At 37.8% G+C, this 12,919-nt stretch overlaps 2 protein-coding genes across 2 annotated transcripts in view; one reads left to right on the top strand and one right to left on the bottom strand.

Moving 5' to 3' along the window:
* PACRG (parkin coregulated) overlaps positions 1–11,018 on the bottom strand; it is a 335,607-nt gene extending 324,589 nt beyond the window's left edge. Inside the window, exons 1-2 of the mRNA XM_008057716.2 lie at positions 11,008–11,018; positions 2,535–2,909 (exon numbers count right to left, since the gene is read on the bottom strand). Coding sequence (XP_008055907.1) covers positions 2,535–2,690 — 156 coding nt within the window. The 5' untranslated portion in view covers positions 2,691–2,909; positions 11,008–11,018. The remainder of the gene's footprint in view (positions 1–2,534; positions 2,910–11,007) is intronic.
* The window catches only part of LOC103260080 (E3 ubiquitin-protein ligase parkin-like), a 480,285-nt gene continuing 470,487 nt past the window's right edge, over positions 3,122–12,919 (top strand). The window contains exon 1 of the mRNA XM_021712164.1: positions 3,122–3,257. Coding sequence (XP_021567839.1) covers positions 3,251–3,257 — 7 coding nt within the window. The 5' untranslated portion in view covers positions 3,122–3,250. The remainder of the gene's footprint in view (positions 3,258–12,919) is intronic.

Raw genomic sequence — 12,919 nt, 5'->3', positions numbered from 1 at the left:
AATTCACCAAAAACTTCAGAGAAACAAAGAAACTACTTACAACTGAAGAACAATATTTGACACTGAGATTTTTAAAATTTGCCACATACATTTATCATTATTTTGTAAATAATTCTGCATTCTCATATACAGATTATGACTACTTAAACTGGAATTTCTGTTTGCCCAGTTCATTTATTAAGTTTATTATCAAGTTTGTGTACTTTGGTCACTATAGCACACAAAGAAACATCAGAAATCTCTGTATAACTCCTTAGAGTATAGTTCTTTATGTTGTATAGAAGAACACTGGGAGGATGACTTATTTAATTAGTTAGGATTTGAAAAAAGGAACTGAAATTAACTCTAACCCTGGAAAAATGGTTGAGGGAGGTGGTTGGATTTTGGAACATGGAGTTGCAATGAAGAAAAGCTAGAAATTGGCGTATATATTCTGAATAGAAATACACTTTCAGAAGAAGATGGGAATATTTTTACTTTATGATGCTGAAAGTCTACACTGCAAAAAAACAAAAATGGTAAAATGTAAATATCAGATATGAAAAATACATTTTAGTTTCCTGTGTAACCAAAGTTATTTTATATAAACAGTATTGTCTTTCTTTTATCAAGACTTTATTGTATTTGTTTTTGGTTTTCCTTGGATTACTAAAGGCAAGGACTTGGTTATGTTGACCCCAAATTCCCAGAATTGTGCTTCATAAATAATGTGTGTTAAAAAAAAAAAAAAGAGTTGTTGACTGAATGGCTGAATGAATAAATAACGGTCTCACTTAAGAATTCTGATTTCCCTTAAATGAAGCAAAGTAAATGACCCATCCTAGTTTGATAATCCCAATGGAGAAAGAATTATTGCCATTAAGAGATTTTTCTTCAAAATAAGAAAAGAGAAGACAATCTATCTCAAATAAGTTGTTTATAAGGAACACTGCTTCATAATCATTACTTTTAGTCTTTAGGCAAATTTATTAATATTTGACAATACTGAAATACCTGATTTTCCAGAACTATGACTTTAGGTGTAAGACTATATTAAAGAATTAATATAAGATTATGAATGTAGGTTTAGAAAAAAGAGAGAAAAATTCTGACCATTACAGCATGTTTGTGAGGCTAAGATATGACACTGAAAGAACTCACCAAAATTTTAATAACTGTGTAGAAGAAAAACTAAATGATTAGCTTGAATGGTTGTGGTGTTCTATATCTCTGGTAAATGAGTCATTGCAACTTCTATGAGAACCTATTTATGCGAATTCCATGAAAAAGAACTGCAGTTACAGCAAGCAGGAATCTTAGTCTATTTCCAAGAATTTCAGCTACTGCAAATCAACCAAAACACTTTGCAATAATGAGGATATCATTCTATACAGAAACATGGGAATCTGGCCTAGTGGTCTATAGGTAATCTGTTTCATTCATGTATTTTAAGGATGTGACTTAAGAATAAGGTATTAGTTTTGCAACATCTAAGTAAAAGAAATAAGGTGACACTGGAAAACAAAGCTATTCATTTAACATAATGAATTGCTATACAAGTCAGATCATCCCAGGATGTAAATTATATAAATTTGAAAGCTGCATTTATTATTTAATGTCTCATTCTCAGACAGGTGCTTACTCAGTAGCAAAATCTGGTTTAGCACACCAAATTTAAAGCTACTCAACAAATAGGAAGACTTTATAAAAAACTATCATGCATGTAGCTAAAACATTTGTGTGCATTTTAAAACATTTTTCCTGCGGTGGCCGGGAGCGGTCACTGCACTTCAGTCTGGGCGACGGAGTGAGACTCCAACTTAAAACAAAAACAAAAACAAGAACAAACAAACAAAACAAACATTTTTCCCTAATGGTATTGAGAATATTTTATTTTTGCTACAAATAATAGATATGAAATATGAACTGTATTGATAAGCAGAGGCACTTAGGTTGTTTAAAACATAATTTAAAACGTCTCTCAGGAAACAACCTTCATATTAAGTTGCCTTTCATACTCTAACAAGCTGACATCATTTTGCAAGAGAATCAGTATTGTTAGAATAAATGATAAGATATTCCAAAATTTCCTAGAGAAATTGAAGAGATGACATTTCTTATTGTAGATTATTTAACGAGTTTATGTCTCCAGTTGTATATCAGCTTACGTTAAATTTTGCAAGTTTATTATACCTAATAACTCACCTTCTATAAGGTTCTTTGCTGAGTGGGGTTAATTTAGGAATCAATAATTAAAGGGGGTCATTTCTCTTCGTGTAAATAGCTTAAGAGTAATTTGGGGTGGTCCAGAAACCATGAGTTATCAGGAAGGTGGTTACAAAAGGGCACAGCACAGTAATTGCCCAAGATTCTAACAACCTAGCCTGACCTCCTCACACCGAGGGGCACCGTCTGCTACTGGCTGAGTGTTTGCCATTTGGGGCAAAAACCACCTAGGACATGGGCTCAGAGTCCATGCTAGGGCTGGCCAACCTCTATAAATGTCGTGTTCCCTGATTGGGAGCGAGTGCATTCAATTTAGGAAGATCACTTACGACTGAGTTTTTCATCATGGCTTTGACTGTGAAGCCCTCAGAAACCAGGGAGTGAGGCTGGTGCACCGGGAGCGGCTGTTGTGCCAGCAGCTTGGTCCTCTTCGGCATCTTGTCTGGGCATTTGTTTAAGCTCAGGGTCTCTTTTTCTGCCACCATCTTCCTATAAAATGTCTTGTTCTCATAAAAAGTGTAGTAAAAGAATCAGTGGGTTTTACGGATGTAAGCAGGAGGTCAGGAAAAAATGTAAAAAGGCGCGTTAATGGTAGATATTCAACCCCTCGTAGTGCCCAGGTTGATCCAGATGTTTGGCAGCTCCTAGGTGAAAGGAGTTTAAGGGAGGGGAGGGGCGGGAAGAGGGCAGGAGCGTGGCTAGCGCTGCAACAAGCTTCCAAAGGTAAGCCTCCCGGTTGCTAAGCAACTCGTCAACATTGCGGACGAACAGGCCCGCCCCTCCGTGGCGTACGTTTCCTGGGCCTCAAGCCGGAAAGGGCGGCGGGCGGCCGGCGGCGTGAGGAGAAACTACGCATTAAAACTACGACTCCCAGCAGGCCCCGGGCCGCGCACAGTTTGTGCGTACTCACTCCTCGGGCCAAGCGCGGGGGAGGGGAGACCTGGGTGATTTAATCTGGGAGCGCGTCGCTGCTGCGAGGCTCGGGCGGGCGCCGGTGCGCACGTGGGCCCCTGCTTGCCCTGCAGCCGCCACCTGCCCAGTGACCATGATAGGTACGTGGTGCCTGACAGGTACAGCCTCTCTGCGCCGCCCCGCGCCGGTGTCTGGCGCAACGCCCTGTCTCGGCCGTCCAGAACCCCAGTGGCTGGCAGGTGCTGTCAGTGACAGGGCGAAAGTGTCCTCCCCGTCCTCAGCCCGCGCCGCCGGGATCGTCGTGGGTCCCCGAGGATCAGTGTGTGTTTAAACCCCTGTCCCCGTCTCGCCCGTAGTTTAGCCATGTTCCCACTGAAGACAACTTGACCAGGGACACTGGCCCCCGCCGCTCCCCCCACCATCCCACGGGGATCGGGCTGGGCCCCGCTCTCCCCGCAGCCTTGCTCACCGTCCAGCCAGCCAGACCTACCTGTGTGGGGTCCGTCCAAGACCTCGCCCCCTCACTTTCCGTAGGGGAGCCTGGTCGCTGTCTCCCGGTTTAGGAAAGATTGGGACTTACTGTCTACAGGACTCTTTAATGACACTCTAGCAAAACATGACACTGTAACGGAAGGTACCTGGGAAGGATAGTTGGAGTCAAAAGGCATTCCTCCAGATGGAGTTAGACTTCTTGCTCCCTCTGATTTTTCCTTTGAAATCTCCCATGGGAGGTCTGAGATGAAAGAAGAGTTAAGAGTAAATAATAGCACAGACTATAGCTTCTGCCTTTTGCAAACGAATGAACTATTTAAAAAATGAGCTAGGTGCATTTTTGTGAATGCAACTTGGGAAGTGGCTATAAGATTAGCAAAGGTCTTCTATTTCTGTGTTAAGTCAAGTTACTTTCGGGGTTATTCCCTGAAAATTAGTGGAAATGCACAGTATGTTTAGAAACCATTGCTGTTTGGGGGCTTCGTTATGGCAGAGATTTGCTCCAGATTATGTGTAGAAGGTCTAGTGAGCCTGTTTGGGGATTATTCCTGAGAAGTGCCACTTACAAAACACTTTTGATTGCAACAAGTACATTTGCAGTCAGATGTGGTCTGTCCAGAAGAAAGGTGAGAGGTGGATTCATGAAGTATGTAAGTTTTATGCACTGAAAACACTTCTTAAATCTGTTTTTACTTATGAAATTAATGTTTAAATGTACAACATTCTACTCATCACTGGGAGAATCAGCCCAGTTAATGGGCATTGTCTTTGCCGCAATAGTAAAACTTCATGTTTTCCAGCTTTTCTTACTTTCTATTATGGTCTGACTTTTGGTGAATTACTTGAAAGTTGTCAAATTTTTAAAATATTATGAATATTTATGAATTGTATTGAGTTTTTTAGAGATTCATTTGTAAACATTTGCATAATATGCACTTGTAAACACAGATTTGAACTGGATCATAGAACAAAGTAGAAGAGATTTTTCAAGTTCTTTGCTGCCAGTATTTTACAGGAAAAAGATAGTCTATTCCTTCTTTTGAAGACAAATTTTATTTTAATTCAACTTAATTTAGTGTATGGATAATTTTAAGAGAAACAATTTTATTGTAAAGTTATATAAAGGCAGGAACTTAAGATCTAAAAATCATTACTTAGTTATAAATTCTCTAATAAATTATTATATACATAATGTGTGTTTAGGAAGTCTTGTTTAGTTTAATATGGGATTCTTCCAAGAAGGAAGACATATGATCTTTGGATTTTATGTTTAAACAGTTATCAATTTCTGGTAATGACATGGAGAACATGGGGAGGTTAAAAAATGTTCTTTTTCTCACTCTAGCTATTGTTTTACATAGTGCAAATAAGGGTGCATTTTAGCATAAATGGTTAAATCCATACCTTCTTCCCCAAGAAAAGAACCTTACATATGAAAATCATGTGGACAATGTGCAATTAATTATTTTATTCAGTTAGTTGCATTGCCTGGTTCTGTGGGTGAACACATTTCTGTAAAAATCTGTAGGACCAGTTTTGAACTTGGGTATGGTGAACAGTGCTGAAGGTGGGTGAAAGTGAAAGGGGCTGAAAGGCAGCCCAGGAGTGATGGGTTTTGTGTTTTTGTGACTGAACTTTGGAGCCAGGAAAGGCCTTGTAGACCTTGCCCAGTGATCACTTGGAGATCTAAATATACATAAATATATATCTGGGGATTGTTTTTCTGATAAAGATTAAGAGGGCTCCTCAGAGACTACTTCTTTCATGCCTATGCTTTCTGTGATTGCTTTACTCTCCCTAATGCAAATAGTACTCTTCCACTTTGTTTAAATCCTGGCTTACTTTGAGGAAAAACAACAAAAAATGGGTTTCCTGGTAGTATAGGAGTAAAGGGGACTGACTATTACTACCCATAAAATTTACTTTCCTTTTACTTTTTCAAAACTGAGAATTCCTTTCTTGGCATGGAGGCTGTTTCAAAGGTGCTTACGTTCCCACCAGATTATGATTGATATGTTGAATACCCTTACCCAGGAAGCTACAGGAACATAATTTAATTGAAGTCAGTGAAAAAGTGTGCCTTTGTGAGAAGTGTGGAAAAGGACTTCAAGATAATATAAAGCAGAATAGGAATGCTTAAAAAAATTCAACTTAGAAAACTGTAATTCTTGGCACCTCTATTAAAAATATATTTCATCTTTTTAAAAAATGAGCAATTCTTTGTGTTTAAAGTGGAATATTATTGGTGATATTTGTGGTATGTTCTAAATGTTCTATAGAACTGGATTTAGATATTTGAGTAATAATGTATATTAAAGTGCATGGATATACACACAACGAAGTTGTTGGTATTGAAATTCAAATTCAGTGTCTTATACTTTTAAAAAGTTTTTGATCAAAAAAAGATTAGAACATAGTCTCTTCTATACCTTGTTTAATTTAGCATCTCTTAGAGAACTTACATATCTGTACGTATGATCCACTCCACAGTAATTACTGCCTAGTCTTTTATACAATACTCCCATTATGCAAAAACTTCCCAGTAAATAAGCAATCAGTAAGTGCACAGACCATTGTTATCAGGAATGTTTGTGTCTCGTCTTTTTACTTGCATATATACGCATATCTGTAAAATTAAAATCCTACAATTTCTGAGTGAATTTTCTAGTCAAAGAATATGTAGATTTTGAATTTTTGTAGGTATTTCTAAGTTGTTCTGAAATAAATAGTCCAATTTTCACTCATATCTAAAGCCTCTACTAATGAAACATGGTAGTAAAGAGCTGCCCTGCCCCTTTGGACTGAAAATTACTGAAGGACATCCTTCACAGGACTGACTCAGCTCTCACCAGCAGAAGACCTGCTGGACTTCCCTTCTACCCACCTCTTTCTCATCCTAGGTTCAGTGCCTTTCAGTGTATGAGCTGTACCCCAAATATATCTCTTATCAGCCCAACTAGATCCTTGGTGGCCCTACCCTCCCTGACAGTGTTATAAAAGTACCCATTTCCCCCCTGTGTGCCATCAAAGATTTTTTATTTTTGCCTTTTTGATAGATAGAAAGCAGTATATTTTAATTTTTAAAGTGAATTTATTAAGGAAAGAAAGCCTCTCAATTCTCATCTTATAATGCTTTAGTTTCACAAAAGCAGATCCATTGGTTGAGCACCTACTGTGTGCCCAGTACAGCTCTAGGTAACAGGTAAACAAGAATGATTAAAACAGACAAAATGACTTGCCATCATGAATGCACAGTCTAACTTTACTATTTGCCTATGAATCTACATATTTGTTTTCAAACTTGTATGTAGTAAATGTTAAAGTCTCAGAATTTATATTTTTAGTTGAATATCCTGAGTTCTGTTACTTGCCCTGACATTTTAATAACTGGATGAAAAACAACTCTGTGTCTAAGTATGCCTAACTTCTATTTGTAATGAAGAACAATTGTGTCAAAAATAGGTTCTACTAAATTTTGCATAGAAGATTTTATGTAATTATATGTAGTTCTTCATTGGGTCCAAAGATTCTAAAATGATGTCCCTACGCCCTTTACAATGTTGACCCTATTTCTGAGGAATTTTTTTGAAGTCTGCATTTTTTGAAACCTCACAGCTTCATTGCTTGAAAATGATACAACGAAAGTACTTTGTATTAAGATATGCAAATCCATTCCTACCTCCGAAACTTCTTTGAAACATGCAAAAAGAGTTCTTACTTCGAAATGCTTCATATTCATGAAAGCAGTTTCAATGCAAAATATTTTATTCTGTTAGCTTTTAGTTCTTTGATCAATGAAAATTGTTTCTTACCTGCTGTTTCTTCAGCTTTTAATTGTAGCCCAGTGCTTATTCAATGTTTCTGTTTTAATTTGGATTTAATGAGTTCATTTAAAATGTTTCTTTGTAGTAATCTGAATGCTTTCTCTCTTAAATTTTGTAGTCTTTAAGAGAGAGACTCATATGATGGTTGGCTGATTTCTGTTGCAGCTCGCCTCCTGGGTTTATTTACTTCATTCTATAGAAGAGAATATTGGTTAATAGGAATTATAGTACGAGGACTTTCCCCCCCAGTACGGTGTGTCCTAATTATCTAGGATAATAAATGATAAAAATCTTATTGTTATAGAATGTATTAATGTCTCTCTCTAACAGGTAATTTTTTTTCATGTTACTAAAGCTTTAAATGTATTTGTGTTCCAAAAGTAATCTCCTTCTTTGATATGTGGCACATGATGCTTTGAGTTCTATTTATAGTTTTGTCTCTATATGGAGAAAACAATGTTGCTATAGCTATGGATACTGTGTCACCCAGAATAGTGCAGAGTAGAGTTTCTTCCTCTTAAATATCTATGTAACTTATATGTCTGCCTATGTATTGAGACCATCCTTGGACAAATGTTTGTATTTTTAAGAGTAGTGATGGGTTCTTGAAGACTTCTCTCATAAAGGTTAATGTTAGAGCCTTAATTTTGGAGGAAATAAAAATCTCCATGTCCAGTATATAGTAACCTTACCCATTCTGTACACCTTCACTGCTACCCCCATCAAATGAGGAAAAAAATTCGTGATTAGGTCATTAATATTGGTGTTTTCAATACAATAGACATTTTTAGTATTTATGGAATTGTTGATTATACCAGTTATTCCTGCAATAAGGCCTTTCAGTATGTAAATAAGATGACCTGAGATGGAGTCCTTTGTAACTGCATAGTCAATTTTAAAACTTATTGTACTTGCAAAGTAGATTCATTTTCCCGATCACAGAAAGGTAGGAAATGGACACCTGAAACTTGCTCTGTGTAAATAAAGAAGAGAAATAGGGCTGAACATTTGTAATACCTGTGTTTCTGAGGTGAACCTTTGGTTTTAAATCCACTTGCACTCCCTATTTTCTCTTCCCTCATTTTTTTTTTCTGTCTCACATTCCTTGATTTTCTCAGAAACTGGAATTTTAGCATTTCATTCTTCATCTCACAGGAGCAGCTGTTGTCTGAAAAATTACTAGATGAGTTCTTTCCTTCTATGTGGCTACAGTTGCCTTAGGGCTTGTCTATTGGTTATAATGTGTTTCTGAGGGTCATGACAGGAATGACGCAGCTAAGCAGACCAGGCTTCACCATGGCTCCTCCTTGAGGTATTCCCTAGTTAGGAAGTTGTCTGCAATAAAAATATGTGTAGCCCCAGACTGTGCATTTTACTTCCAGGGGAAATCCAGTTCTGATTATAACTTTTTTCCCTTTTGAGCCAGAGTTATGGGAAATAATGAATTCTGGGTAGCTAGAGGATGAGGCAACAGTCAGGTTTACTGCCTGGAGAATTAAAGATTTAAGGATAATATTTAATGCCCTGAATTTTCTCTCTATCTTTGAGCTCAGCCTTCTTTCCCCTGTGAGTCCTTTCTTGCTCTCTGATGGGTCCCCAGGAAGTGTGAGGTACAGATTTAGGCACAAGTAAGGCAGCATCTTCTGAGCTGCTACTTATCTAGGCTGCTGCCCACAAACGTGTATACCTCATGGATCAGCTGGCATTCACCCAGGTTGGATAATTAAGTGTGACAACATCTAAAGTTGTTTTTACTTGAAGATGCCTGAATTTATAGTATCAGATGAGAATTGTCTTTTACTATGCAGTAAATTTAGATATAAACAGATGATGCAAAACAGAAAGTAACATATAGAAGTACACTACTGACTTCCCACTCTTGTTCATTTAGCAATGAACAACCTGTGAAATGCCCAACTTTTGGTAGGTAAGGGAATTTCTTACTTTGTTGTGGTCCTCTCTGGAGTTGTATTCTTTCTTCATTTTCCCTTTCTTATATATATGGTTGGCATCTGGTATTTCTCACTGCACATAGAGTTCCTGTCTTTATTTTTTTGTCACATTAATTTCAAAGAATTCATCAAATAATCTTATCCTCAGATGCTAAAGTTCTACACCAGCTCTACATGCTTGCTTTAATATTCTGGCAGTTTCTGGGCATTGCAGCACATTTTAGAACCCTATTTTGTTTTGGGGGGACCAAGTTTTGAAATCATTTTTGATAGAGACCCAACATCTGAGGAACTTTCATATTGGATCAAATCATGGTTGTCACAGTTCTTTACATATACATTTATTAAAAATTACTTCTGACTTCTGCAGTTAATTTAATCATTTCATGCCCAATAGAATGCAAGTTATACAGGTAAAGTCAGTTGGAGAAGGGATAGGGATGCCATTGGAGATCAGATTTCTGGAGGTGGCATGATTTTTTGACTATCAAACAATGATGATAACAAGATCTTTAATATTAATGATCTTAGGCTGATACATATGTGTGAACTCTTAATTATTAAGATTTTTTAAAGAATAGTAATGTAAGAGTTTACTTACTATAACCAAAAACTAGACAGCATTAGGTGCCATTTGTATATGTAAGCATATCAGGAAGTAGACCCCAAAATTGTTATCTTTGGGTTGTGGGATTTATTTTTTTTGTTGTGATTTCTGTGTTTTTCAGATCTTCTGGATTAGATATGTTGTGTTTTGGAAATACCAAAAAGCAGTGTGTTACAAACACTACCTTAAGAATAGAACAAATGTATCATTATTGGAATACATGTAGAACTGATTATACTTTTGTGACAAATTATGTTAGATAAATTTCTAATTGGTAGTGTACTCTAAGTAATTTTATGTTCTGGTCATAAATGCAGTATTTTCAGGAAAATAAACATTAGAACCATAATTTCATTTTCTTCCATCTTAATTTTTAAAAAATAATATTATATATTATTGAGATGCAGTTCAGTTATTATACACTTTTATTTTGCTGCTGTACCAAATTACCAAAAGTTTAGTGACTTTAAACAGTACAAATGTATTCTTTTATAGTTTTTGAGGCCTGAAGTTCAAAATGAATATTAAGGGCTAAAACCAAGGTGTTAGCTGGACTAGCTCCTTCTAGAAGCTCCAGTGGAGAATCCTCTTTAACTTCTTGGGGCTGCTGACATTCCTTGGTTCTTGGCCACATCACTCCAGCCTCTGTCTCCATGGTCGCATTGCTTTCTCCTTTACTGTAGTCAAATCTCCTTCTGCCTTCCTCTTATAAGGACACTTGGAGTTACATTTAGGAACCAACAGGATGACCTCTTTATCTCCAGTTTCTTAACATAATATGTCTTTAAAGTCTCTTTTGCTGTGTCAGGTAGCATTCATAGATTTAGAAGTTATTCAGCCCACCACAGTTAATAGTCATGCTTCACTATTAGAAAGCATGGTTAAGTGCCTTATTGTGAAGGAAGAATGGCAGATGGCAGATATAGTACATTGAATTGACAGTGATACTACTTGATTTTTGTCATCTCGGAGGTCAGTTAAAGGTAATGCAGTAAGCCGGGCTCAGTGGTTCAACCTGCAATCCCGTGCTTTGGGAGGCTGAGGTGAGTGGATTGCCTGAGCCTGCGGGTTCGAGACCCACCTAGACAACTTGGCGAGACCTCATCTCTACAATAAATCAAAAAATTAGCCGGGCATGGTAGCGCGTGCCTGTAGTTCCAGCTACTTGGAAGGCTGAGGCGGAAGAATCGCCGGAGCCCAGCAGATCGAGGCAGCAGTAGCCGCTCCTGGCCACTGCACTCCAGTGTGGGCAACAGAGTGAGACACCAACTCAAAAAAAAAAAAAAAGGTAATGCAGTAATGATACACATGAGAAGTGACTGTGTGTGTGTGTGTGTGTGTGTGTGTGTGTGTGTGTGTGTGTGTAAACTAGTTGTTGAAGCTGACCAAGGACATAACTTGCTTTTCAAGGTAGTTTTCCCAGGTGGCAAAATAACATGTGGATACTCTCCTGGACTGAAATAGTGAATTTCAGCTGGGTAATTTGATGTACCAGGTTGCTAATTTGTATCCTGTAGAGAAGGGGAAGTTTTGTTATGCCTCTGACAGGAAATATGACTTCACATAACAACAGATGATCAGGCAAAGCAGGAGCAAATAACCATTTTATGTATATTTTGCTTTCTGATTTGAAAGTTCACTAAGAACATTAGACACTTAATGCTCCTTAGAATTGTTTAACATTGTTCTGCCCTTTGTAAATAATAGCTAATCTGGTTTGGTTGAAAATTACACACTTAGAATTTTTAAACAAATTCTAGTAAAGTTGAGAAGGACAAAAAGAATGCAGTCTGGTATTAATGGCTTAGTTTGCTTCAGTTTCTTACAGATGCCGGCATAGAACATGGTTTCATGAGGCAGTTTTAGCTGAAACATTTGGAAAATATTTCATTATACACTGTTAGTACAGTTAGGGGAGATTCGAAAGAAAATATAGAATAAATTTTAAAAACAGATAGATGCAGAGTTTGATTTTTCAAAAAATAAGTAGTTCATTTTTATCAGAGCAAAGAAGAAAATAAAGGTTAAATTCAACAAACATGGCCAGGCGCGGTGGCTCAAGCCTGTAAATCCCAGCACTTTGAGAGACTGAGGCAAGTGGATTGCCTGAGCTCAGGGGTTCGAGATCAGCCTGAGCAACTCGGTGAGACTTAGTCTCTACACTAAATTTAAAAAAATAAGCCAGTGGTAGCATGTGCCTTTAGTTCCAGCTACTTGGAAGACTGAGGTGGAAGGATGGCCTGAGTACAGCAGGTTGAGGCTGCGGTGGCCATGAGCATGCCATTGCACTACAGCCTGGGTGACAGAGTGAGACTCCAACTTAAAAAAGTAAATTAATAAACATTTATTGAGAACCTAAGTTATAGGACCTGTGACAGGCACCAAGCCTGCATAGCTAAATGAGCAAGTCACAATTTAATAAAGATGCTGTGTACACATATAAAATAATTATCAGCAGTAGTGCAAGTTATGATGGAAGTGCGTTTAACTGTGTGATAAAGCAGGAGAACCTTCAGCAAACATGGTGTTTATTTGAGCTGGACTTTTAGAGCTGAGTGGTCTCCTTAGCAAGCAAATAAAGAAAGTGCATTACAAACAGGGGGACTGACACAGCAAGACAGGGGACTTGTTAGAAAAGACTGCATTGAGGAAGGATGGGTAGTTGACCTGATAGAGCACCATGAGCTTGGGGGAGGAAGTGATGTGATTAGGGTGAGGAGTGTGGGGGCCCACTTCAGTGCAGTTTTCCATGTTGCGCTGGTGAATTCAGGTTTTGCCCTGAGTAATGAGGAACTACTCATTCTTAATGCTAGGAATGAGCATGACCAGAGTTACTGATAGAAAGAACATTGGCAACAGAACCATGTTACAACTCACTCATTTAGTTTTGGTTGATATGGAAATTATGACGATGCTAATCTAGCCTA

This window comes from Carlito syrichta, unplaced genomic scaffold, assembly GCF_000164805.1.
Source record: "Carlito syrichta isolate Samal-C Ts95f unplaced genomic scaffold, Tarsius_syrichta-2.0.1 Scaffold303112, whole genome shotgun sequence".
NCBI lineage: Eukaryota > Metazoa > Chordata > Mammalia > Primates > Tarsiidae > Carlito > Carlito syrichta.
Note: the sequence above shows the minus strand (reverse complement) of the source record. Positions and strands in the feature narration are given on the sequence as shown.